The sequence below is a fragment of the Acipenser ruthenus genome, chromosome 1 (assembly GCF_902713425.1).
Source record: "Acipenser ruthenus chromosome 1, fAciRut3.2 maternal haplotype, whole genome shotgun sequence".
Lineage (NCBI taxonomy): Eukaryota > Metazoa > Chordata > Actinopteri > Acipenseriformes > Acipenseridae > Acipenser > Acipenser ruthenus.
This window is the reverse complement of record NC_081189.1, coordinates 15,340,210-15,363,099: the sequence shown is the minus strand read 5'-3', so window position 1 is coordinate 15,363,099 and position 22,890 is coordinate 15,340,210. Positions and strand designations below refer to the sequence as shown.

General features: G+C 37.4%; 1 protein-coding gene across 6 annotated transcripts in view; it reads left to right on the top strand.

Annotated features, from left to right (window-relative positions):
• LOC117404001 (phosphatidylinositol 3-kinase regulatory subunit alpha) overlaps window positions 1–22,690 on the top strand; it is a 36,006-nt gene extending 13,316 nt beyond the window's left edge. For 2 of the 6 annotated variants that reach the window (XM_034925006.2, XM_034925000.2), the window contains exons 3-16: window positions 6,035–6,127; window positions 7,199–7,273; window positions 8,381–8,512; window positions 9,546–9,747; window positions 9,876–9,958; window positions 16,012–16,114; window positions 16,853–16,951; window positions 17,069–17,249; window positions 17,452–17,577; window positions 17,704–17,846; window positions 18,146–18,322; window positions 18,469–18,543; window positions 18,640–18,810; window positions 19,006–22,690. In XM_034925006.2, coding sequence (XP_034780897.2) covers window positions 6,035–6,127; window positions 7,199–7,273; window positions 8,381–8,512; window positions 9,546–9,747; window positions 9,876–9,958; window positions 16,012–16,114; window positions 16,853–16,951; window positions 17,069–17,249; window positions 17,452–17,577; window positions 17,704–17,846; window positions 18,146–18,322; window positions 18,469–18,543; window positions 18,640–18,810; window positions 19,006–19,195 — 1,850 coding nt within the window. In that variant the 3' untranslated portion in view covers window positions 19,196–22,690. Of the gene's footprint in view, window positions 1–1,982; window positions 2,216–6,034; window positions 6,128–7,198; window positions 7,274–8,380; window positions 8,513–9,545; window positions 9,748–9,875; window positions 9,959–11,892; window positions 12,294–13,422; window positions 13,451–14,507; window positions 14,629–16,011; window positions 16,115–16,852; window positions 16,952–17,068; window positions 17,250–17,451; window positions 17,578–17,703; window positions 17,847–18,145; window positions 18,323–18,468; window positions 18,544–18,639; window positions 18,811–19,005 lie in introns of those variants that run through there. The other 4 variants (XM_034006593.3, XM_034006595.3, XM_034006596.3 and 1 more) reach the window with 4 other exon arrangements.
• The last annotated feature ends 200 nt before the right edge of the window (window positions 22,691–22,890 follow it).

Below are 22,890 nucleotides of genomic sequence, written 5' to 3'. Positions count from 1 at the left end.
TGCATTTGGTTGCTATACTTACCTAAATAGGACTTTTCGTGTGTCGGTAGAATAGTTTTAACAGAGGCCAGTAAACTGTTTGCATTTTGCTGCAGTTCATTTTGACCTTTATTTGCTTTTAAAATGTACATCAAATAGAAAGGATTTAACACGTGTGCAGTATCGTGTTTAAACAAGGTTAGTTTTGTTTTTAATAAGCTACTGTACTGCCGAGGCCCCTTTTTTAGTAATACAGTATGAGAATATGAAAAAGATGCTTTGTTTATTGCAGATGTCTGCACTCATTCCAGATACAGTACAGCTGGGCATTTTGTGAGAATTGCACTGCAAAAAATTAAAAATTAAAAAGAAATCCAGGTTGAAACCTTGCACTCAGTATTTAAGTTTATGTGGCATTTCACTTTCCAGAGCTGCATTGCAATGCAAGCAATTTTAGCTTCTTACTAGTATAGAACATTGGGATTGCACCGAACATCTGCAGATAAAAATACTTCAGCGGTTTGTTAAGGAAGTGCAAAAAAAAAAAAAAGAAACTTCCTCCTTTGGACAAAGTTTACAGTATATCTGTAGAACTGAAAATTCCTTTTTACTGTAGCTTTTTCTGAAACTCATACATGTGACTGTGTACAGTAGTTAGTAGCCTGGGGCAATGCAGCACCAAGAAGACTAAATAGTTTTTGCAAGCATAGACAGTTAAGTCTCTCTGGGTTAAACAGGGAAGTGAAATTAATTCTGTGAATTGTGGTGTGTACTCTTCTGTGAAAAGTACTCAAGACCAATATGTCGGTTTAAATGTTAACATGAAATGAGCTTTCAGTTTTACACGTTTAGTGCTTCCAAAATGTTAAAGATGAGATTAAAGCTTTAAAAACAAAACAAAAAAAAGATCTTTTAACGGGCAAGGATTTCCTCAAATGTTTGATCCAGTTGTTACAACAAAACCAGCAACACTAGAATGACAAGTAGCAGGGAATCATTTGATCCATCATGTGAAGTAGGTTGCTACTGCAAGTTATTGATTGGGCAGAAAGTGTGCACTTTGCAGCTGGTGTTTTTAAACTTTCATATACAGGTAGTAGACACCATCACATTAACATAGTGTAGATGCATACAGCTCAGAGGTAACTTTAGTTTCTGAAAACCTACATTTCCCTCATTGCCGTAGTCAATGAGCATACAGCTTTTTACCTGTATGTGTCTGTGTTTTTGATTTTTTTTTTAAATTGGCAAATAGCAATCCTTTTAAAAGAGAAAAGAGTGTAGGGTCGCAGAGACCATAGGAAGGGAGTTTAAAATGAGCAACGCAAATGCAGGGAACATTTTATTGTGCTCTTGCTGATATTAGTCATCTGCAGTGTAACATTAAAGAACTACAAACAAAAAATAACACACAGCTTCTGGCATTGACGGATATACTTTTTTACTGTCTTGTAAAGTCATCAGTAAGTCAAAGGATAAAGTCAATGAAGTAGCATTATTGGGGGGGGGGGGGATAAATTATTCCTTTTTTGTTGCACAGTGACTCCTTGTGGATGAATAATATATTGCTCTATGTTTTAAAGAGGCTTTTATTTACTACAGATAGTCTTTATTGGAAATGTGTATTTGGGTCATTTTAAATAATCTATTTGAGACCCCAGTTGGGTGATTGAGTGTCCTCGCCATACCTATGATTTTTCCACAGCAGCTGGGCCACAGCCTCACCTTGCACGCTGTTGCTACATTGGTATTCAGTGCAGAAGAGCCAAATTTTAAAGGTGCATTCCTTTTGCTCCCAGCTGGTGCCCAGACCCTGCTTGTCTTGCCAGGATAACCAAGCCCAGTAATTGGCAGAAAACTGGAGCAAACCTACCTGATTGGTTCTTAGCACTGCCTTCTGTAAAAATAGACCTGGAGCGTGAGTACCCTGAAGCTGTAATGTGTAATCAAAAGCCTTGAACGTGGAGTAATCTTGGGTAGAAGACCTTTTCTGATTTTACAGCAGGCCTAATAATACAAAATAAAATACCCTATGGAGGTTGTTGATATTGGATATACACAGAGTTTCCAAGGAATTTAATAATCAAATAAATCATGATTACTGTCCAAGAAAGCATTATGGCAGACTGTAGCGAAAGTATGTCCGGCCTCTGTCAAAGTTTTGGGGAAGATTATTCCCGAAATGTCTATGCAGTGTTTCGGGAGTCTTCAAAGCAAGCCTACTTCATGAAACCAGGTACGTTATTCTTTGCCGCATTTTTCTTTTTTTTTTTTTTTTTTAAAGAAATGTAAGTATAACTTTTTTGTGATGCCCAATTTAGACGCCACAGCTATTTTACAGTGTGGTCGTTTACTGGAGATGGGACAGTCTTGAACCCAACTAAATTGAACTGATGAAGTCCTACACCTGCAGTAAATCTGGTTTCTGCGCTAGTGATTTGTAATTGTTTTCCGTGCCTGTCTTTAATTCTCCACAGCTGCAGTGTGTGGGAGAGGATGCTGGCACTTACAATATCAGGCACCATGTAAACTGAAGTTTTAAATATTAAATTAGAAGGGGACGATAACCATGATAATAAAAACGTTTGTCCTACACCGCTGTCGAAATCGCGGATGCATGGCTTCCTCGCACACTGACCACTTGGAGAACGCTGTCTGGAGACTTACCTCCTGAAAAAATGATTTCTGGGTTCTTTTTTAATGTTCTGTTTTTAGCAAGCTGACCTACTGGCCTCCGAGGCAATGGAGTCAGTGCCCTGGTTGAATAATACAGATGCACAGAACAGTGCAAGACAGCATTGCCCTTGATCATGTACAAGAAACGGGTGGAAGAGTGGGACATTTACTTTTCTTTAGAAATGTCCTGTTTTTTATTTTGATATATTCATTAACTATAAACTTTAAACTTTTTTTAAATTGGTACTGCCTGTGTGTTCAATATATCATCTCGTAGTGCATCAGTCCAGGCATAAAGTAAAGCTGAATCGTGTGTGTGTGTGTTTCCTTTACTGGCACTAAATAACCAAGAATTGGAAGTCTTGCTATTACAGTTTTTTAGTTAAGGAAGGCAGTTTAGCTACTTGGCTGCTATCATTTCCTGTCAGACTTTTTTTTTCTTCAAAGATCATTCATGAAGGCAGTTTCTCCATTTTCTTTTTGGCTCAGCTAACAGTCCACATATTCAACTGGCAGTTGCTGTGCAGTTTGTGAAGAAAATGTGTAATTTGTGAGAGAGGGACGGGTGTACAATATAAACACTTAAAGAAATGCAGGAGATCATGTTGCAGTAGGAGTGTGTTACGAGATGGAAAGGCATTAAATTCAGCAAGCGGTTGTGTTAACTAGGAAATCCTGGAATTGTTGAACTGTATTGGTTAAATTAATACCAAGCTGGACACTTCACGACCGTGGGTTTATTTTTTTGGGTGGGTAACCAGGCCAGCAGAGTCTGAAACAACATTCGTTTTCTTTTTCTAAAAGCCTTAGTGGTTTGAGGACAGTGGTCTGAATTTGACACTCATCATGTTCTAATCCATTTTTTTTTAGTTTTAATATTAAGGCTTGTGTTTCTAGACTTTTCCACATGCAGATTGTGTGTGTTTATCCAAATAGAACACAGATGTGGTTGTGATTCTGGGATGAGGTGGATGTTTGGAATCAGATGGTGCTCTATGTAAATGACAGCCAGCAGCGCACAAATGTCGGCAGCTGGAATCCTGGTGAGATGCAAAGAACATTTGGTATCCTGATTTGGAGGGACAGTTCAGGGAAATTTGTTACCTGATAGGTCTATGCATTTCTGTCATTTTCTGTGTCAACTGATCCTATGCTCCTGGTGGCAGATGTATCAAGTCACACTGTTACCAAGAAGCAATCCAATCTCCCCCTTTCCACCTCTCCTGTCGCATCTGAATAATTGTCACATGTACTTCAGAAAAAAAGCGTTAGTCAGTTTCTTATGCATAAAGTATAGTAGTACCATTTCTGTTTTAATTTAGTTTTTTTTTTTTTAAAGCATACCTATCGGACCTTTTTATTCCTTATCCAGTATTAACTTGATGCCTTTAAATAATATGTTGGAAGTGATTTCAGGAACTCTGTTTCCTAGAACTTGGTGAAGGTGTCTTTCTGGCAGATTTATGACAGTGTTGAATTTCCCCTGCTGTGTGAAAGGTTAAACCTGCACTGGAGATGATTTTAACCTTCAACGGAACACCTCGTGGAAGATAATAATTACAAAAATGAATGCTTGGGACTAAACCATTCTGTTAATTTTTTTAAATGTAAATCTATTTATTTTTAAATGACAATCCTGGTTTACATTAACCGATTTTGACTGTTTTATATAAACTTTTTATGTAATTTATGGTTTAACAGTATTTGATTGCGTTAGGGACTTCAAAAACACCCCTATTGGGAACTATAGTTCTTCCCTCGGGGGGGGGGGGCATAGTTTCCCACTATGCGCGTCCTCGAAAGTCCATATTTACTGGATGGATAGATAGATAGATAGATAGATAGATAGATAGATTGATCGATCTGTGTCTCTCTCAACCCACTACAACTGTAGGGTTACCCAGGATATATAATGTACTGAAAATACATTCAGTACTTGTGTTGCAGAGAAACCTGCAGTAGATGGCGCTGTCACCCCTAATACCTACCTTTTTTTTTTTTAACTTTTTTTCCATTTGTGTTGTGTGGGTGTAAACATCTGTCACATCTGGGTTCAGATGTTGTGCATTTCTGGGCAGATTGTTTACTGTATTTTCTTTGCATATGCTGTTGTTTAAATAGTGATAATGTTAAGCTGATGTAATACAAGTTGTTGAAAGCAATGCATTGGGAGGATATGCTGCTGTTCATTATGCTGTGCGTTCATTGCCACATCATATTCGGCACACAAAGCGAATCAAGCTGTGCATATGTGGTTTATATTTTCCCGTTTTATTTAGGAATCAGTAAACCTGCGATGCTGAACAGTGACCTGTGCAGGCTTGAGCACTGTTTGCACTTCATGTTTGAGTGTGCTGCTACTGAAAGTCACACTGTGTGTTTTTACAGTCCTTCCTTGCTTTGCAGGAAGGGAGCACTTACAGGGCTCAACAAGGAGTTCATTTATAAATCGGAAGTTTCAAACACAAGTCTGCACAGTTACATTTGCGAAGGGATCCAAAAAATTGCTTCTCCAAATGAAAACAAATACTTGCCTTTTTCATATATATATATATATATATATATATATATATATATATATATATATATATATATATATATATATATATATATATATATATATATATATATATATATATGCAATTACTGGCGAGTTTATAAAATGAGATGTGTCACAATGACATTTTGCACGGACCTCCAATCGTGCAATATTATTTTACCTCCTACCCAATGTCTTATGCAGTAATTCAAGACTCCCATCGTGCAGCCATCCAAGGTTTTTCATTTCAATCTATAGTAATTGTAAGAGATTGAAATGCAGTGTTAAGAGTGTAAATATACTGTACTCTGAAGCCAAAAAGCATATTTCTAAGCCTAAATTTAACTTCACACTGAACTTTCGTAACATGTTTAGACTGTTTTGAATCTTTCTCTTTGTCTCACTATCTCTTGCTCTCTCGCGCACACACACACACACACACACACTTTGTGGTTTCTCAGAACATTGATAGGATTTCCTGCCAACATTTAGGATTACACAGTTTTTTTGGAAGGACATTTCGTTTTACAGAACTGGAGAGAGGTGTGTGTGACTGGTCAAATCAGAAAACTGATGGTTGCAAACTGACTTTTCCCCGTGGGGTGTCAGGCATACACAATTCTGACGGGCCTATGATAGAGCTGGACTATGTAACGCTTAACGCCAGCCTGTGAGGGGAGTGTTCCGCTACTATTGACATAGACACAGGAACCAACAGAGGCTGTTTGTTCGTTGTTTAAAAATTAATTGGTCACATTGCATCCCATGAATTTCATAGACTGTGTAAGTGCATTTGGCAAATTTGCTGTAACGTGGTTTGATTTTATTCTTTGCCTTCAGCGTCCACACTGCCAGATCTCACAGAGCAGTTCTCCCCTCCTGATGAGGCGCCGCCGATGCTTGTGAAGTTAGTTGAGGCGATTGAAAGAAAAGGTAAGACCTGTTTGTTGTTGTTGGGTTACAGTAACTACCAGCAACACTTTGTGTAGTTGACATTTTTATAATGTAGTAGGCTACGTTTTATGTGTTTTATTACATCTCCATAATTGCAAAAGAATGTGCATACAGTCTTGTTGCAATGCCATGTCATACATCATCTTTTTTTAGTTTTGATATATTTCAACTCGGTTGAAGAGATTACCCTTGAAGTAGATTAACCCTTTGCGGTTCATTTATTCAGCACCTGTCAGGCGCATCAGGTCCAATTTATTTTCATAAGCGCTGTTTATTTTACCTGCACTGTTTTAAAAGTAATTTTATTCAAAGTAAAACAGGTTTAAAAGGCACTACATATCAACAGGACACTCAGTACTGCATCTCCAGCCCCGCCCCACCCCTTGTTCACTGTATTTATCACATACCTCTTCATAGTCGTGCATACTGATAAATCATCTCCTGATCACTTGTTTTATCACCAAACTCTTCAATAATGCGATCCAAGTAATTATTTTATTACTAGAACATATCAAAAAGCTTGGCAAATGTCCGTGATATTCTTTGAGCGCTGGATGCAGAAGCAGCTATTGTTTGTTTGTTTGTTTGTTTGTTTGTTTGTTTGTTTGTTTGTTTGTTTGTTTGTTTATGTCCGTCGGCCATTGAAAGGCTTTTTCCGGAGAAAAAATTACGAGACCTGTGCTTGACATCTTTTTGATGATGTCGGACTGGAAAGGGAAAATTAATGTCGGACCGCCAAGGGTTAAAAATAGTGTGTGTGTCCGTCAGTCACTACGTGTGTACATAGTTTTATGACCACATTGTTTTTTAATACTGACAGTGAATTGATGCCTATAAAACCTCATTGCTTACTAACTACAGTGCTGCTGCTGGTGATTACACTAACACAAGGCTGTGAATGCTATGTACAGTATCTGTTTCCAGGTTCTGCAGTATGTATAAATGGGTTCTCACCTATCGGCTTGTACTCTTTATCGCTGGCAACACTGTTTAGTTTGAAATGTTTCCCCAGCCAACTGTAACAAGCCAGTTTAAATTGTTCATTCTTAGGTCTGGACTGTCCCACTCTCTATAGAAATTTTGGCTCAAGTGGTGGTGCTGATGTCCAAGAGTGCTTAGAAAGTGGTGAGTATCTGCATAGTACACATACTCTTAGTCATGATGCTACTGTAGTACCAGACAAGTAGTCCTGTAAAGAGAATATTGAAATTAAAAAAATTGACATCAGGTGGCGCTGTTGGAAACAAAGAGCTTCTAATCATATCTGATGACCCCCGATGCCTGTTAAACTGTGATTAAATAAAACTGTGCTGGTTCCACCACTTCAGTTGAGAGATAGCAGATATCTTCTCTGGACGTTAATAATTTAAAGAGGGGCTTGAGAAAGGTCAAAGCTACTGCTGTGGGAGAAAAAAAAAAAAAAGTAAGAGACTGAAGTTCTTGAGATGACCCCCACACAGTATAGCAGCTCTTGTTTACAGTCGTGTGGGTGTTTTTTTTGAGACACCAGTGTTTTCAAATAAATATGTATTGTCAAGGGGATCAAAGTTTGCTGCTGTCATGGATGACGATCCAGATTCCTCTGTGCTGCACATAACTATAGTTTTGCCAACAGTGTACATATACATGTGTGTTTTATAAACAGTAAAGCAGAGGTGTCGTGCAGTAGGGCTGGTGCTGTGGTTGCGTGCAGTGTCTTGTATGTAAAATGTCTATTGGAAACTTAATCACCTTAAGTAAGTACCCTAAATATAGTACTGTCTGCATTCATTTTTAAATTTAGTTGGTAGACATATCAGATGTAGGATTGGCATTGCATATAGAGTGCACCTTTCTAAATAGGTTCATTTAAACATGCACAATTGTCATCACTTCTGTGTTTTGCCATTCTTTTCTAAATAGATAAGCCTAATGATAATAAGTCATACTTCCAATATTAATTTGGCTGTGTAATTGTTCATTTTAGAATGAATATGTTAAGTAGCAACCACCTACATACAAATAAACAAAACACAGCCTAATGGCTAGTTTATTTACTGCATTAAAATTATTACTGTAATCTTTTGACATTGAGAAGGGGGTATTAATATCTTCTGCTATCTGTAACAATTCTGTTTTCTCAAAATAAACATAGGCATTATATGTGTCAACATAGTAAAGTGTCCATAAAATCACAAGGGTGTTGTCAAAATACCCAGTGTGTGATCAGTTGGTGGTTTGTTATTCCTGTAGATGCTGCTTCGGTTGATATTGATCAGTTTGACCTGCAGACATTGTCAGATGGTCTAAGGAGGTATCTTCAGGATCTGCCATATCCTGTTGTTCCAGCATCTGTTTACAGTGAAATGGTACATGTAGCACAAGGTAAGGATTCCGTGACTTCTCATGAAGCAAATCCCATTTTAAAACTGTGTGCAAAATAAACATGCAAGTCTCGAGTTTGTAGTTTAGATGTGTTGTGTTTTTTTGGAAGATGGACGGAATTCCATGTTGGCCATGGTAACCAGAATACTGACACGGCTAGGAAAATGGGTGACAGGCTTATTTAATCTAGAAATGTGTTGGAATTCTTATTTTGGAAGTAGGTCTGATTTCTGATATGGGTTGTGCATATAAATTACATGTGCTTTAAAAACATACCTAGTTTGAATTGGGTTAACAGCAACTTTGCTTAAGCAGTCTGTACCAAAAAAACCCCATTCATTTCAGGGTTCCTTAAAAGACACATTTTAAGCATGTAAACACTTTTTAAATCTGTGTGTGAATAATATTTATTCTGTATGGAATTGGAAATGTAAGTTATTTATTTGAACTAATATATCCTCAGTATATATATTTAGTTTCATGAAGTCACTGACATGTTAGTGTAACTGTTGAAATTCGTCCTTGTATCCAAAAAAAAAAATGCTGTATGACTGTGTGCTGGTTAAAGATTATCTGTGAGGCATTTGGCATGAAAGCAGACACGCATGTGGTACATTATGTCCTAAAAACTCAGTTTCAACACAGACAGCAGTGGTTTGTAAGAACACAACTGTGGCAAATACACAGAAGCACACACATTCTTTATAAGCATTGGCTCTGGTCTGTCACATGTCCGGAACAGGATATCTGTGTGGTTCAGCAGATCTAATCTGTGTTCAGTGTCTATGGCTACCTAATCGGCTGCAAGAGAACAGAAAACTCAGATCTATAGCATTAACATTGTAGTTTAACCAAAACGTTTGATTTTTTTTTTTTTCCTTTCCTTATTTAGCTCTTTTGGTCAACGGTACATTGTAGACTTGCATCCACTTTGGACGTCAAGATTTATTTATTTTTAAGTGCAAGAGAAAACTTGTGTGCAGGTTGTTGCTGGATTGATAACCTAATGGGCTTGTTATCTGTCCTGCTACAGATGTGCAGAACGCAGAGGAGTGCGCCCAGCTGCTGAGGAGAATCACCCGGTCACCAAACGTGCCTCTTCAGTATTGGCTTACTCTTAATTATCTGATCAAGCATTTCTGCAAAGCTTGCCAAAATACCAGCAAAAATCTACTCAGTGCAAGGGCTCTTGCTGAAATTTTCAGCCCTCTGCTTTTCAGGCCTCAAGCAGCAAGGTATGTGAGATAAGCTACTCAGGTATTGTCTTTGTTTTAAATTAAATTTGCTGTTGCCTTAATATCACTGCGCCAAACATTTGTCATTATGGGACTAATGTGCTTATTTACATTTGTTTTGCTTATAGCTGTGATTCAAATCCAGAATATCACACAAAGATAATTGAAGTCTTGGTCACCAGCGAATGGAATGAGAGTCAGGCTGCCCCAGGTAAGACAAGTTGGCAAACTTTCCTTCTCACCTTTTGCTGATCCTAGTGGCTATGAAAATGTCTTGCAGAATGTTCAGTTGTATGACTATAGTTGCTGCAATTGGTGATATTTTCATTGGCTGATCCCAGTACCTGGAGATAAGGGTAAGACGCCCTGAAACCACACACACATTTTGCCTGTTGTCAGTTGTTGAGAAAATACCAATGGGGCTGTGTTGGAAGACCAACAGTGCAATTCTGCTGCAGCAGAGGGCACTCTACAGTTGCATTTAGTGCAGACCTTGGTCAGTTTGAGGCTGAAGCTGCTCCACTGCATCGACAGCATTGTCATTGTTCAGTCGTCTTGGTATACCTACTCTACTACACGGTTCTTGTGTACAGACTGTGGGTGTAAGCATCTGTTGCTCGGAAGTCTGCAGCTTGAGACAGACGTGCAAGGCAAGAGACTGTGCTGCATGACATTTGTATAGGCGTTCCTTAGTTATACATCTAAATGTATTTCTACTGTAATTGGGTGTGGGAAAAAAAAAAAGTTAGCTGAAGTGTATTTCTGTCCACGTGTACATTTCCAGTTACACTTTATTTATTTATTTGCACATGATTCAGATGTTTGTGCCAATATATTTCTTTTCTTGGTTCATCCTGGCATAAGCGTGGCACAATAATCGTGCCACAATGGCCATGAACTGAACAACTGGAGGTGTAGCAGAAAAAATAGGAATAGGTATCGGATTAGGCTGTACAACCCTGTTTGTCGTCTTGGTTTCAGATTTTTTTGTGATGTTCAGCTGTGGGGGATGGAAGGTTTTTTTTTTTTTTTTCAAAAAGCAGATCTTGCTTGTTCCAGTATTCCTAAGATTACTTGCTGACTGATCTGGAACTGGAACCAAGGATTTTAGTCATAAATTCTCAGAACTAGTTCCCACATTGATCTCTTCTTTTCATGAGGTTATGTTTCTTAAGCACATTGTGTGCACCTTGCCTTTTTTACTTTTGTTGATCTTAATACAGATTAAATACTTGCATCTACTACCCAAGGTAACATTGGGTAGTCCAGGTTAGTGTTTATCGGGGTCTGTGAAACCAGCCGATAGTGTTGTAAAACTTCCTGCAGCTATGAGCTTGGAACTACTGTAGATGAATAGAGACTGTGCACTGTCTTGACTGTTAATGTATCTGTTTGAAATATGCATGTGATTTTATAGCTGCTGTATTTTCAGTGCTAAAAAAGAACATTGTATGCAGTGTGCAAGCTTTAGTTTCCATACCTCTCTGGTGCTTTGCACCGGAAGTTTAGAAACCACAGAGTCAAACTGACTTGCATATGAGAATGCAGGGCCCTGTCTGTCTAGATGAAATGCTGGTTTTGTTGGTGTGTTAAGCATTTTATTACCTGTCGGAGACTATTTATAGCCCCTGTTGGCAATAACTGTGCTCAGCTGTCAGTGATTCGCACCTGTAGTCTGGCCTGAGCGAGGAGGAGGGAAAAGCAAGGAGCTTATTCTGGGTTAGGCACCTTTTTGAGAGGGAAAGAACATACAAAGAAGGCTTTGATTCTATTTTGTGCTGAACTAGCCAAGCTGCTTCCTGCGTGTGCCGGGCTGAGGTGATCTATTTGACTTTCAGATACTTTATAGATTGCCCTCTTTGCAGTCAGTTACAGTACAGCAGCTATTTTAAGAAGGCTTACAATGACCCTCACATTTGGGTTGGCTGGAATCGGAAGGTTCGTTCTACAGTGAACGCTTGTCAGCTGACGACAGCTTTCACTTTAACTCGCTGAATTTTACTCCCTCCCCCCCCCCCCCCCTCCCCCTCCCTACTGCTGCCTACCTCCCCCACCTAAAATCCAGGCTCAGCAAATATTTGAACCTGGGTAAGTTAATGATCAGACAGAGATCGCTATCAATAGTTCAGGGCAGTGTAAGCCGCTCGCAGTACTGACACCACATTCCTGCTTGTATTCATGAACATGGAAATGAGTCCACCTCGCAGGCTCAAGTTTATATCTTTAACTAACTCGAGAAGCAGTTCCTGTGCTTTACTGCACTAGCACCTGCCGACTAACGGGATTACAGCGTTTTAATTAAAAGCACTTCTTCTTTTTATTATTTTTTTTTTTGCTCTCCCCTCTTATGAAAGGCGGATACTTGTTCCACTGCAAAGCCAGGAAATTGGAGTGGATTTATTACCATTTGTTGTGGAACTTTTACTTTATTTAATTCTTCTGGGATTGTGGAATTTTACAACTTTTTTCATTGAGAGCGGATAACTTTTTTTTTTTTTAATTTATAAAAGATTTCTGATAAACCTCACAAATGCACAATTTACAATGTAAGTGAACTTTTGTTACGTACAGTTTTTATTTGGCTTTTGAATACCATTTAATTGCTGGGGACATGACATTTTCCTTTCAAATGATTTGTGTGTGAAGTACAGTATGTACTTTTGAATGCAGTACAGAAAGTTTAAATGTTCTTTGCAAAGTTCTGTGCTATATAAGTATCATAGCATGTGCAATTCTATGCAAGCTGGACTGGTTTTTGTTAAGCATTTACCTAATGGTCTCAGTGTACTGTTGCTATCTGGGGAAAAAAGTTTTTGAAAACCCCTGAAGGGATTTGAAATTTTTGACATACATCAGAGGAGTTGGAAGCTTGCATAATTCATTTTACTGCATACAGTACTGGATTGAAGTCTGTTTTACCTTTTCTTAAAAAAAACAAACAAAAATGCATCAGGATTATTACTGTCTTTTTTGTATTAATTTTGTTAGGTTAAAGGCAAGTAAGTCACAGCTATGTATTTATCACAGATTTTCTCTATTAAAAGTAAAACATGTCTTGATTAACATCCTCAAACTTTATATACAGGCATTAACTAATTAGGCACAGGACATATAAAAGTGCAAATCTTTCTAAAGTAATCGCAAGTGTCTGCATTCAGTGTAGAGCTATGACCAAATCACTTTGACTGTTAGGATTGGGACATATAATTAAAAAAAAAAAAAATAATTAAAAAAATTATTATATGAACATAATTTAGAACATGTATTTATCATGTAAGGAAAGAAACTGCAAAAGTATATTGCAAAAGTCTACCTGAAGCCATAATAGTAGTACAGTATTTTGTTATATTTTGAAATGTCACATTTGTCAGTTTTTTGTTAAGTATATGGAAAGCTACAAAGCAGCATGCAAGTCCATATGTTAATGTAATAGTATTCAGCAGGTTTCATTTGATTTCATGAAGCCAAATGAGTTCATTCTACAGGGTGGTGGAGGAAAACGTTTGGCCAGAGCTGTAGTAAGAGGAGGGGTGGGTGGGATTTGTTTCTAGCTCTGAGTTGCTTGTCAGACGTTTTCTGTTTTCATTAAACTCTGAGAAAGGACTTGTTCAGGGACTGATGTAGCTCGTCGTTTTATTTATTTATTGTTTTCAAAATCAAAAAAGTACTGTAAACTAGTCGTTTATAAGGATGCCACAGAAAGGTATGTTGGTTCAAAATTATTATTATTATTATTATGATTAAGTACAGATTTGGCTATCATAAAAATGTATCACTTAAGCCTGATTCGCACAGGATTGACAATCTGCACATGAACCGGTGAAAACGAATCCACGTGTGGGAAGTTACTGGACGTCCTCCGCTTTTGACCAACTCTGAGTCTTTTTTTTTTTTTTTTTTTAGTCCTGTGTGAATCATGCTTTATTATAGATTAAAACTTTTTTTTTTTTTTTAAACTTTTTATAAACCAGATTTGAGATAATAATTGGTCTTGGCCAAATTTAAATACAATAAAATCTGCAATAATAATGAAATGGGTGCTACATGCCACATTTTTATACACAATCACAAGCCACGTATTCGGCACAGTAAAGTACAGGTATTCAAGAAAAGGCCAAAGCCACTGTTTTATTTATTTATTTATTTATTTATTTATTTATTTATAGTTTTTAATTTTTTTTAGACATCCGTTTTAAAATAGTCTGTGGTTCATTTGTGAATGGTTACCAACTGTCCCTTGGATTTGAGTGTCACATCGAAGGATTATGGCAGTGCTGTAATAGTTGAAATTGACCTGGCTGTCAATTAAACCCAGAAGACTACGTGCTGCAGCACAGCAGCTTTTGTCATCCTGCCAGAAGTGGGACGGACAAAACCGTCATGCAGTCTGAGAGAGAGAGAGAGAGAGAAAAAATCTGTTCTGTTTTTTTTTTTGTTTCGTGGAGCATTTCTTATTCAGTCATTCATTTATCTATAGAAATATGTGCATACCGTATTTTTTTTTCCTGCCTACAATAGGATGCATGTTATTAGGTTAGGTACCGAGAGAGGCTGTGTGCTTTTAAAATGACATCATTGTTTAAAGGAAAAGATGCAGCAGGCAGTGAAGCAGGAGTGGTCTGGTGACAATGTCCTTGTGCCATTGGCTGAGGTATGTGATGTAATGGATTACAGTGCAGCCCTTTATAGCTTTTAAAATGAATTCCAAGACACCATTACAAAGAAACAGATTATTTTCTAATAACTGGGCTTGATCGGTGATACCTGAGATACTAATGTACAACACAGTTTGGAACATGGAAGATTTGGAAGTAGAATGTCCAAGGACTGAGCTAAATTGTGAAACAGATCTCTTATTTTACATAGAAATGGATCCACCAGGTAACACTGCAGTAATATTGTACTCTTGAAGGATGCTTTTTTATACTGTCAAGTCTTTGTTCCTTATGAGGCAATTGGTTTGGCAATTGCTGTATTTACCTATTGTTTTCTGTTGGATGTTTTGCTTTGGGAGCATTTGTTTTATTGTTGTTATTTAACACAGATGCATTGTTAGGCTTGGATTTTAGCTCTCATCATTGTGCACTTTGCAACAAGGCTAGCACTTGGTTTTATGCTTGCTGTTTAGTAAAGGCTGCACATATAGTATGATTTTAAGTGCATCAATATTTGCAATGTTTGTGATGATCACAGTAGTCTGTTTAAACTATGTTGATTTGTTGCCATATACGACGTGTGCTGCAGCAGTGCCCCTTTTGTAACAATGCAGTGGGATTACAGCAGACAAAGAGTAGAGTGCAGATGATTTACTGGGTAATAGCCATGCATTATTTGTTTTCTCTGTATATTGCCTGTACAAGGTAGCAGAATTTTGCATGTGTAAGGCAGTGTGTGCAATGTCAGTCATAATCAATTAAATAGAATCCTGAATAATGTATTGTATAACTGTTGCTGATTTTTTTTTTTCTTTTTTTTTTCTTTTATATATACAATTTATTTGTCCAAAATTAAATCACATGGCCCAATTAAAACACGTGGTTATTTATTCAGTCTGTTTTTGATTCCGTATCTAGTGGCAAGGACTTTTCACATTCCATTACTAAAAAAGTGAGTCAGAAATTGAGCTGTATCTACTTTGGCACAGAGTACCTTCTGTGTTGCTTTGGCTGTCAGTGTAGGGTTTTTGGTTTTTAATCAGATTTGCTATTTAGGACAAATTTATCCTGCAGAATTTAAGAGAAGCACTTTGTAATTTGTATATTTATTTTTTGTTTGGGGGGGGAGGGTGGCAGATGTATTTCTTAAGAGTGATTTCTATCCACATCGTGTTCCCGGAGAGTTGAGACCCACTCGTCCTTTTTCAATGAAACACATTTCTTCTGACTGGCTGCTTTTATTACACAGTCGCTCCACTGCTGGAAAGCAGTGACATTCTTTTGAGGCTGATTTAAATCAAGTGCAAAGAGATTGGGGGGCTGGAAGAGGAGGGGGAGGGATACCGTGAAACTCCTCTGCAGATGTTTAATTTCATCTAATCGAAGCTGTCTTTCTTGCCAGACAGACAAAAAGATGGAGGGCATCCACAATTAAAAACTTTATACCACAGCAAAGACTGCTGGTTCTAGATCTAGCCTTTAAAAGAACAGGGTATTTACGTCATCCACTAAAGTGTATTTGGTTGGTGCGAGGTTGTACTTTTCTGTAACTTGACTCTGTTTTGATTTAAAATTGTACTAAATTTGAATCAATTTTCTTTTTTAACAGCACTGCCTCCAAAGCCGCCAAAGCCTGCCCCTGTTGCAAACAACTGTATGAATAACAACATGTCTCTACAAGACGCTGAATGGTACTGGGGAGATATATCAAGGTACAGTAAGTCAACCCAGAATTGCCATTTTGTTGCTCTGCACTTGAAGTTCGGATTTTAAAATGAAACAAGAGCTACAAGACACATCTGCTGATGCCAGTATCTGGTAGACTACTTGAGCACTGTCCAAAATTTAGGAAACGTTCCAGAGACATAAAAGAAAAGAGGGGGAGGAAGAGCTGTATTTGGCAGCCTGATGAAAGTTATTCAAAACAGTTTTTACAGTATTTAAAGTGTTCTTGCCAGAGTCATGTGATTCTATATGCAAGGAGCCAAATGAAAGACATTCTTGAATTGCAAGGGAATTGTTCGCAGAGTCAAGGTTGCCAGTAATTGATGATTTCTTTCATGCCTATTAAGGTAAAGGCAGGTTAAAACAAGGAAGTGGGTCATGGACTTGGCACTGTTTTGTTTAAAGGTTGAGACATTCAAGTACAGAGTTATTTTTCAATACTGAATGTCTGTAGGATATCAATTATGAGATTAAAATTGCATGTGATTCATAAATCTGCAGTAAACATGGTTTTCAACAAGCAATTATCTGAACTGTCAGCTTAAAATAAATAATATAATAATAATAATAATAATAATGTTGATGCCATACTGTCCTGCTGAAACTAGACGTAGGCAGGTGCCATCAAGAGTAGCCATAGCAATGTGTGTTAAAGTAGCCCTCTCTGTATAGTGTTGAATAGCTGTACCTGTCTGTGCATTCAACGTCATGGCTCTTTGTTACAGGGAGGAGGTCAACGAAAAATTACGGGATACAGCAGATGGTACTTTTTTGGTTCGAGATGCCTCCACAAAAATGCATGGGGACTACACACTTACGTTAAGGTAACCACCTTTTCTTTTTCTCCTATTAACACAAACTTAAGGGGGGAAAAAATAACATAACATACCGTGGTGAAAGTTTAGTCCCATTTCTCATAATTACTCTCTCTTCATTTACAGGAAAGGGGGAAACAACAAGCTTATTAAGATCTTTCACCGAGATGGAAAGTACGGTTTCTCCGATCCACTTACCTTCAACTCTGTGGTTGAGCTCATAAACCACTACCGCCATGAGTCTCTGGCTCAGTACAACCCCAAGCTAGATGTCAAGCTGCTGTATCCTGTATCCAAGCACCAGCAGGTAAGGAGCAAAGTGTCACCTTGGCTAAAAACAACTCCTTTAAGATCTGCTCTAAATAAAGAACCTGATCAAAGCTGATACCCTAAATTGTATCCCACATGTACTATAGTCTTTTTACTTGTTTACGTCTTTTCAGTTATTCAGTTAAATAGTAGATGCTAGAGATTGCACATCGAACACCCGTTCTTTATTTTTTTTTTAGGATCAGGTTGTAAAAGAAGACAACATTGAGGCAGTCGGAAAGAAGCTCCATGAATATCACCTCCTGTACCAGGAAAAGAACAAAGAGTACGACCGCCTGTATGAAGAATACACAAGAACATCACAGGTAAGTTAGTGGGCTCATATGCTGAAAGAATATGCATGAGTGATAAAAGTGGCTGTTGAACATATGTCTGTTTAATTTGTGTTCTGCTTTTAAAAAAAAAATATATATATTTTTTTTTTTATAAAGGAAATTCAAATGAAAAGGACTGCTATTGAAGCCTTCAATGAGACGATCAAAATATTTGAAGAGCAGTGCCAAACCCAGGAACGGTACAGCAAGGAATACATTGAGAAATTCAGGAGGGAGGGGAATGACAAAGAAATTCAGAGGTGTGTTGAAAATATCCTAATGAATATCAGATTCCACACATACTGTAGGACAATGCAGACGTCCATGTGGATGCGTAGAAGGGAAGGACGTGTAGTTACTTTTACCAACTTCTATACACTTACACACATAAAGATATCCTATAGGAGTAAAGATACACATGTCAGATGAGATTGGCTTGTCTCGAATCACAAACAGGTATTTATTTTTTTGATAATTGTTATAGCCAAGTAAAATGTGAGGCAGAAACTTGTATAGATTATACATATTGTAACCGTACTCTTCTGCCTATGTCTTTCAGGATCATGGTGAACTATGATAAGCTGAAGTCCAGAATCAGTGAAATTGTAGACAGCAAGCGCAGGCTGGAGGAGGACTTGAAGAAGCAAGCAGCCGATTACCGAGAGATTGACAAACGCATGAACAGCATCAAACCAGACCTAATCCAGCTGAGAAAGACAAGAGACCAATACTTGATGTATGTGTACCAATGTTTTAAAATCCCCATTGTTCACTTTTAAAAAACCAAAAAAAACGGGGGATTAGATCAGTCTGGGGGATTTAAAAAACTATATATATGATCTTTGGTTTTTAATTGTTTGCATCTCTTCTCCTTGTTTTCAGGTGGTTGACTCAAAAGGGTGTCCGACAAAAGAAGTTGAATGAATGGCTTGACATTAAAAACGAGAACACAGAAGAGTAAGTTTTTAATCGTTTCTTTCAACGTTGCATAAAATATATAAAATAAAATTTACTGTTGTGACCTTACCTAATCTTTTCTTCTTTTAATCGTAGCCAATACTCAATGACTGAAGATGATGAAGATTTGCCTCATCATGATGAGCGCTCGTGGAAACTGGGAAACCTCAACAGAACCCAGGCCGAGGCCTTGCTGAGGGGGAAGCGGAACGGAACGTTCCTCGTCCGGGACAGCAGCAAGCCAGGCTGCTATGCCTGCAGCGTTGTGTACGTATTTGTATAAAAACTTAAAATAGGCTGCCAGTTATTAAAAAGGACTTGGCTGTTGCTTCTTGTTCTAGCCATCCTAGTCCTAAGCTGTATTCCAAAAAACTTTCATCTCAATCACTTTTAACAAGAATAGCTGTTTAGGATAACAATACATGATAATGTTTTTAATAATCTGTTCCTTTTCTCTTGCAGTGTGGACGACGAGGTAAAGCATTGTGTTATCAACAAAACACCGACAGGATATGGGTTTGCAGAGCCATACAACTTGTATGGCTCGCTGAAAGAACTGGTGCTGCATTACCAGCACACATCACTTGTACAGCACAATGACTCTTTGAATGTCACGCTATCATACCCAGTGTATTCACAGCAGAGGCGATGAAGGCAACGTGGACAGTACTTGGGACTCGAGAAGAAGGACTGACGGCCTCTTGAAAAGGAATGCCAAGTCTGGCTTTGGAGTTAAGAATGCCGGTCTGTGCTTTTGCTAGTCTGACTGGGGCATTCTATAAATTTCAGTAGGAGAGAGAGAGACTGTTGACGGTGTTGAGCTGTGAATGTAGTTTTCTTTTTCTAGTGCTTGTAAAGAAGCACAAGCTAACTGAGGACTGCTAAACTTTCTCCTAATCTGGGGGGGGGCATAGAAGACTGTTTCTTAATGGTGCTTGTTTACATTCTTCTCAAAGCTTTACCAGCTGGAATGTAAAAACGCTGAAACCTTAGGGTGCAACTTTTTGTACAGATTTTTTTTTTTTTGTGCGTGTGTTTGTGTGGGACCTGAACACCCCTTTCAGAATTGGAGGTTGCTGTGTTCATTTGGTCCATACACTCTATAGTGTTCATTATAAATCATTGGATCAGATGATAATGTAGCAAGATGGCACTTTTTCTCGAAAGGACTTTTCTACGAATGTGTTGCAGCAGAGGAGAAACAAATTGAATGATCTTGGCTTTTTTTTTTTAAGCCTGTTTTCTGAACTTTGGAGAAAAAAAAAGAGAATCAGGACTTAATGAAACAGCTAATGTAAGATATGACACTTCTGTTGTATATATTTAAAGGAGGACTTGAATGAAAACTAAATAATGAAACCTACAATACCAAACTTTGAATTCAGTTATTTTTTTTGTTTGTTTTAATTCTAATCATTTCTGCTATGCAATGCTCTCTTTTTTTCCTAAAGCTGAATTATGTTTTAAATGTACCAATAATATAAGCTTGTTTTTATTGCTTGAAAAGTGTCATAATGTCAATGGCCAGGAGGATATTTAAAAGAAAAAAAATATATAAGATGCCAAGCATTGTAGTTTGGATTAAAACTAGGGCAAATTATACTCGCTATTCATATCCTTTATTTGCAATTAATTATTGGATCAGTTTTGCAAAGTTTTATAAGAAGTGTTTGTTTTTGTTTATTATTTCAAACATATGTTTTGTTGGGCAGAGCCTGATGAGCATTTGAATGCTGCTTTAGTCAATAAAATAGAAAACTTTTTCAATGAGCCACCCCTGTTACATATCGGTGATTTATTTCTTAAAGTAGAACAGGTTTTGTACAAATGGGGAAAACCCAAGATACAGCAGAATATTCTAATTGGTTAGATTTTTTTGGCTGATTTTTAAAAAAAGCAGCCTGGTACAGTAAATGCATTGGTTTTAAGAAATCCCATCTGAAGCATCTGAACTGAAACCTATACAAAGTTCAAGCTCTTATTTTGAAATGCAGCAAAATATAAATGATCAGTCAGTAAATTAAAATGTTGCTTTCTCATTTCTAGTTAACATAGTATTTTTTTCTGTATCAGAAAACCCTTAATAGCTGTGTTTTACATGGATGAAATCGTCCATGTTATTAGTCCTGAGTTTTGTTGCTGAATTCCATGCTATGCCAGTAAATCATAGTACTGTTACTTGGTTTATAAGAAAATAAAGTACCAGAATTCATTAAAAATGCTGGCAACTGAAAATGTTTTGCTATTGCATCCATTTCAATATGGCAAATGTATCATTTCACTCACAATATTTTATTTTTCTTTTGTTGCTGAAAACATGACCACATTTTACACATTTCAGTTGTTCTGGTCTATCTTTAATACTTTGCACTGTCTGGACTATATTTCCCCCATGCTTTTCTCTTATTAACAAAACTCATGAGGCCACATATTTTTTGGCACTGTAAGTTTTCAGTATTGTATTTTATTAAAGATGCTGAACCTCACTCCATTACTACCCATCATAAATAATTAACTTTTAATACAGGGAATCTGAATTGACTTGTTGCTAGTTAAAATTCACATTTAGGAAAACAGTGAGCTTGACTTCTGGGGTTTTTAATCATTTACCCTAATCCATTATTGGAACCCCCACAGTCTAAACACCACACTTATTTCACTCCCAGAGTATATCAATGTCTGTGTATGAAGCAGCCTGGTTCTGGGGGTATGATATGTATTTTATAAAAAGATACACTGTATGGAATTATGAGCGCTGTCTTGCATGTAGCTATGCAAAAGTTTAATATTGTTATAGTGTTTTGTTGATTTTTAGGATTTTTTTTCTCTCTTATTCTCATGTATTTTAAACCAAGATTAGGATCTGATCTCTGTATTTAGCTACATCTGTTTCACAATTCTTGCAAGCTTTATTTACACTTGCTTTCCAACACCTATGTAGATAAACGGAGGGGAATGAACAGTAGGCAGTGTTGCACAATGTAACGACTACCCTGTAATTATAGACACACATCTGCCCTTTGTCACGTCCTCACAGGACTGTAGTTGATGATTTACACAACCTGACGTATTTCTGGCCTGGATGCAGTGCCTTGGCCTAAGGGAACAAAGTGCAGACTGTTCTTGTATTATCTGGTGTGTTTTTTGCTCTTGCAAAAAAACGACACTGTACCTGCAGGTACTCGCAGCAAAGTCACTGCGATAAAGAAACAAAATGTACTTCAAGGTTCTCCTTATTAATTCTATCTTTCTGTTGGACTGCATTTGTGTGATTTGGAGGGGTTAGGTTTCATATGCCCCACATGGCAGTACAATAACTTAATTATGCATACCAGCACAGCAAGGATAAATTTAAAAAAAAAAACATTTTAGAGTAAAACACTAAATGATCTTAGTCCATCTCCATGCGAACTTTCATTTTAAGTCTTGCACATTCTTTTCTAACAGGACATGCATTAAGGCTTAAGTGTGCCAAAACATTTGTCTGTTAAGGTGTTTTTCAGCTTTACCATTACAAAAACCACACCTCCCGACCCAGTAAATACTGAAATGTTTTGGTGTTGTGCCTGTCTGGAGTGTGTAAAACACTGCACTTCTGCAACGCTTCACCTGTACATTCAGTGGAAAGTATTAAAGGTACCAAGTCCATTCTGTATTTTGACATGCTAATGAAACTGCAATGTTATGTGTGCTTCTGTCTGCAGCTTTTAAAGTCAAGTGTGGCGTTTTGTATCTGCTATTTGTTTATACTGTTCAATTCTTGAAAATGATGTTAGAGGTACTACTGTGGTGGCCAATATAAAAAGCTTGTAGGTGCCATTCTTATTTAATGTTACTGCTCATTTTCCTTATCTTATCCTTTTTGTTCAGAGTTTACAGGACTATGATATAATAAATAAACACAAATCTGGGAGACTACAGACATGAGAAAAAAAACATTTACTCTTTACTGACTAATTTTGTTCTGCATGGAGATTTCATTATGAAAACGAAACCGGTGTAACTTCAGAATTCTAAGATTTTTTTTTTTTTTACTGAGCTTGCAAAAGTAAAAAAAGGGTGATTTCAAGATAAAATGCCTTGCAAAAAAAACCAATCAAACCTAATGAACAAATAGCTTTCTTGTCAAAACAAGACTGGTACAATTCCATCAGGTTTTGCATGTGACTTTTGTGAAGTTTCAGTAAGTGTTTGTCACCATGAGACTGCATTTAGTTGCCCAAGATGCTGCTATTGTGTTTTGTTAGTTTTTGGTTCCTCAACTACAAACCACATACAAATATAATTTGTATTATAACCAATTTGACTTTATAAAGTGTCAGTTCTTGATCTTAGAAGAGATAAAGG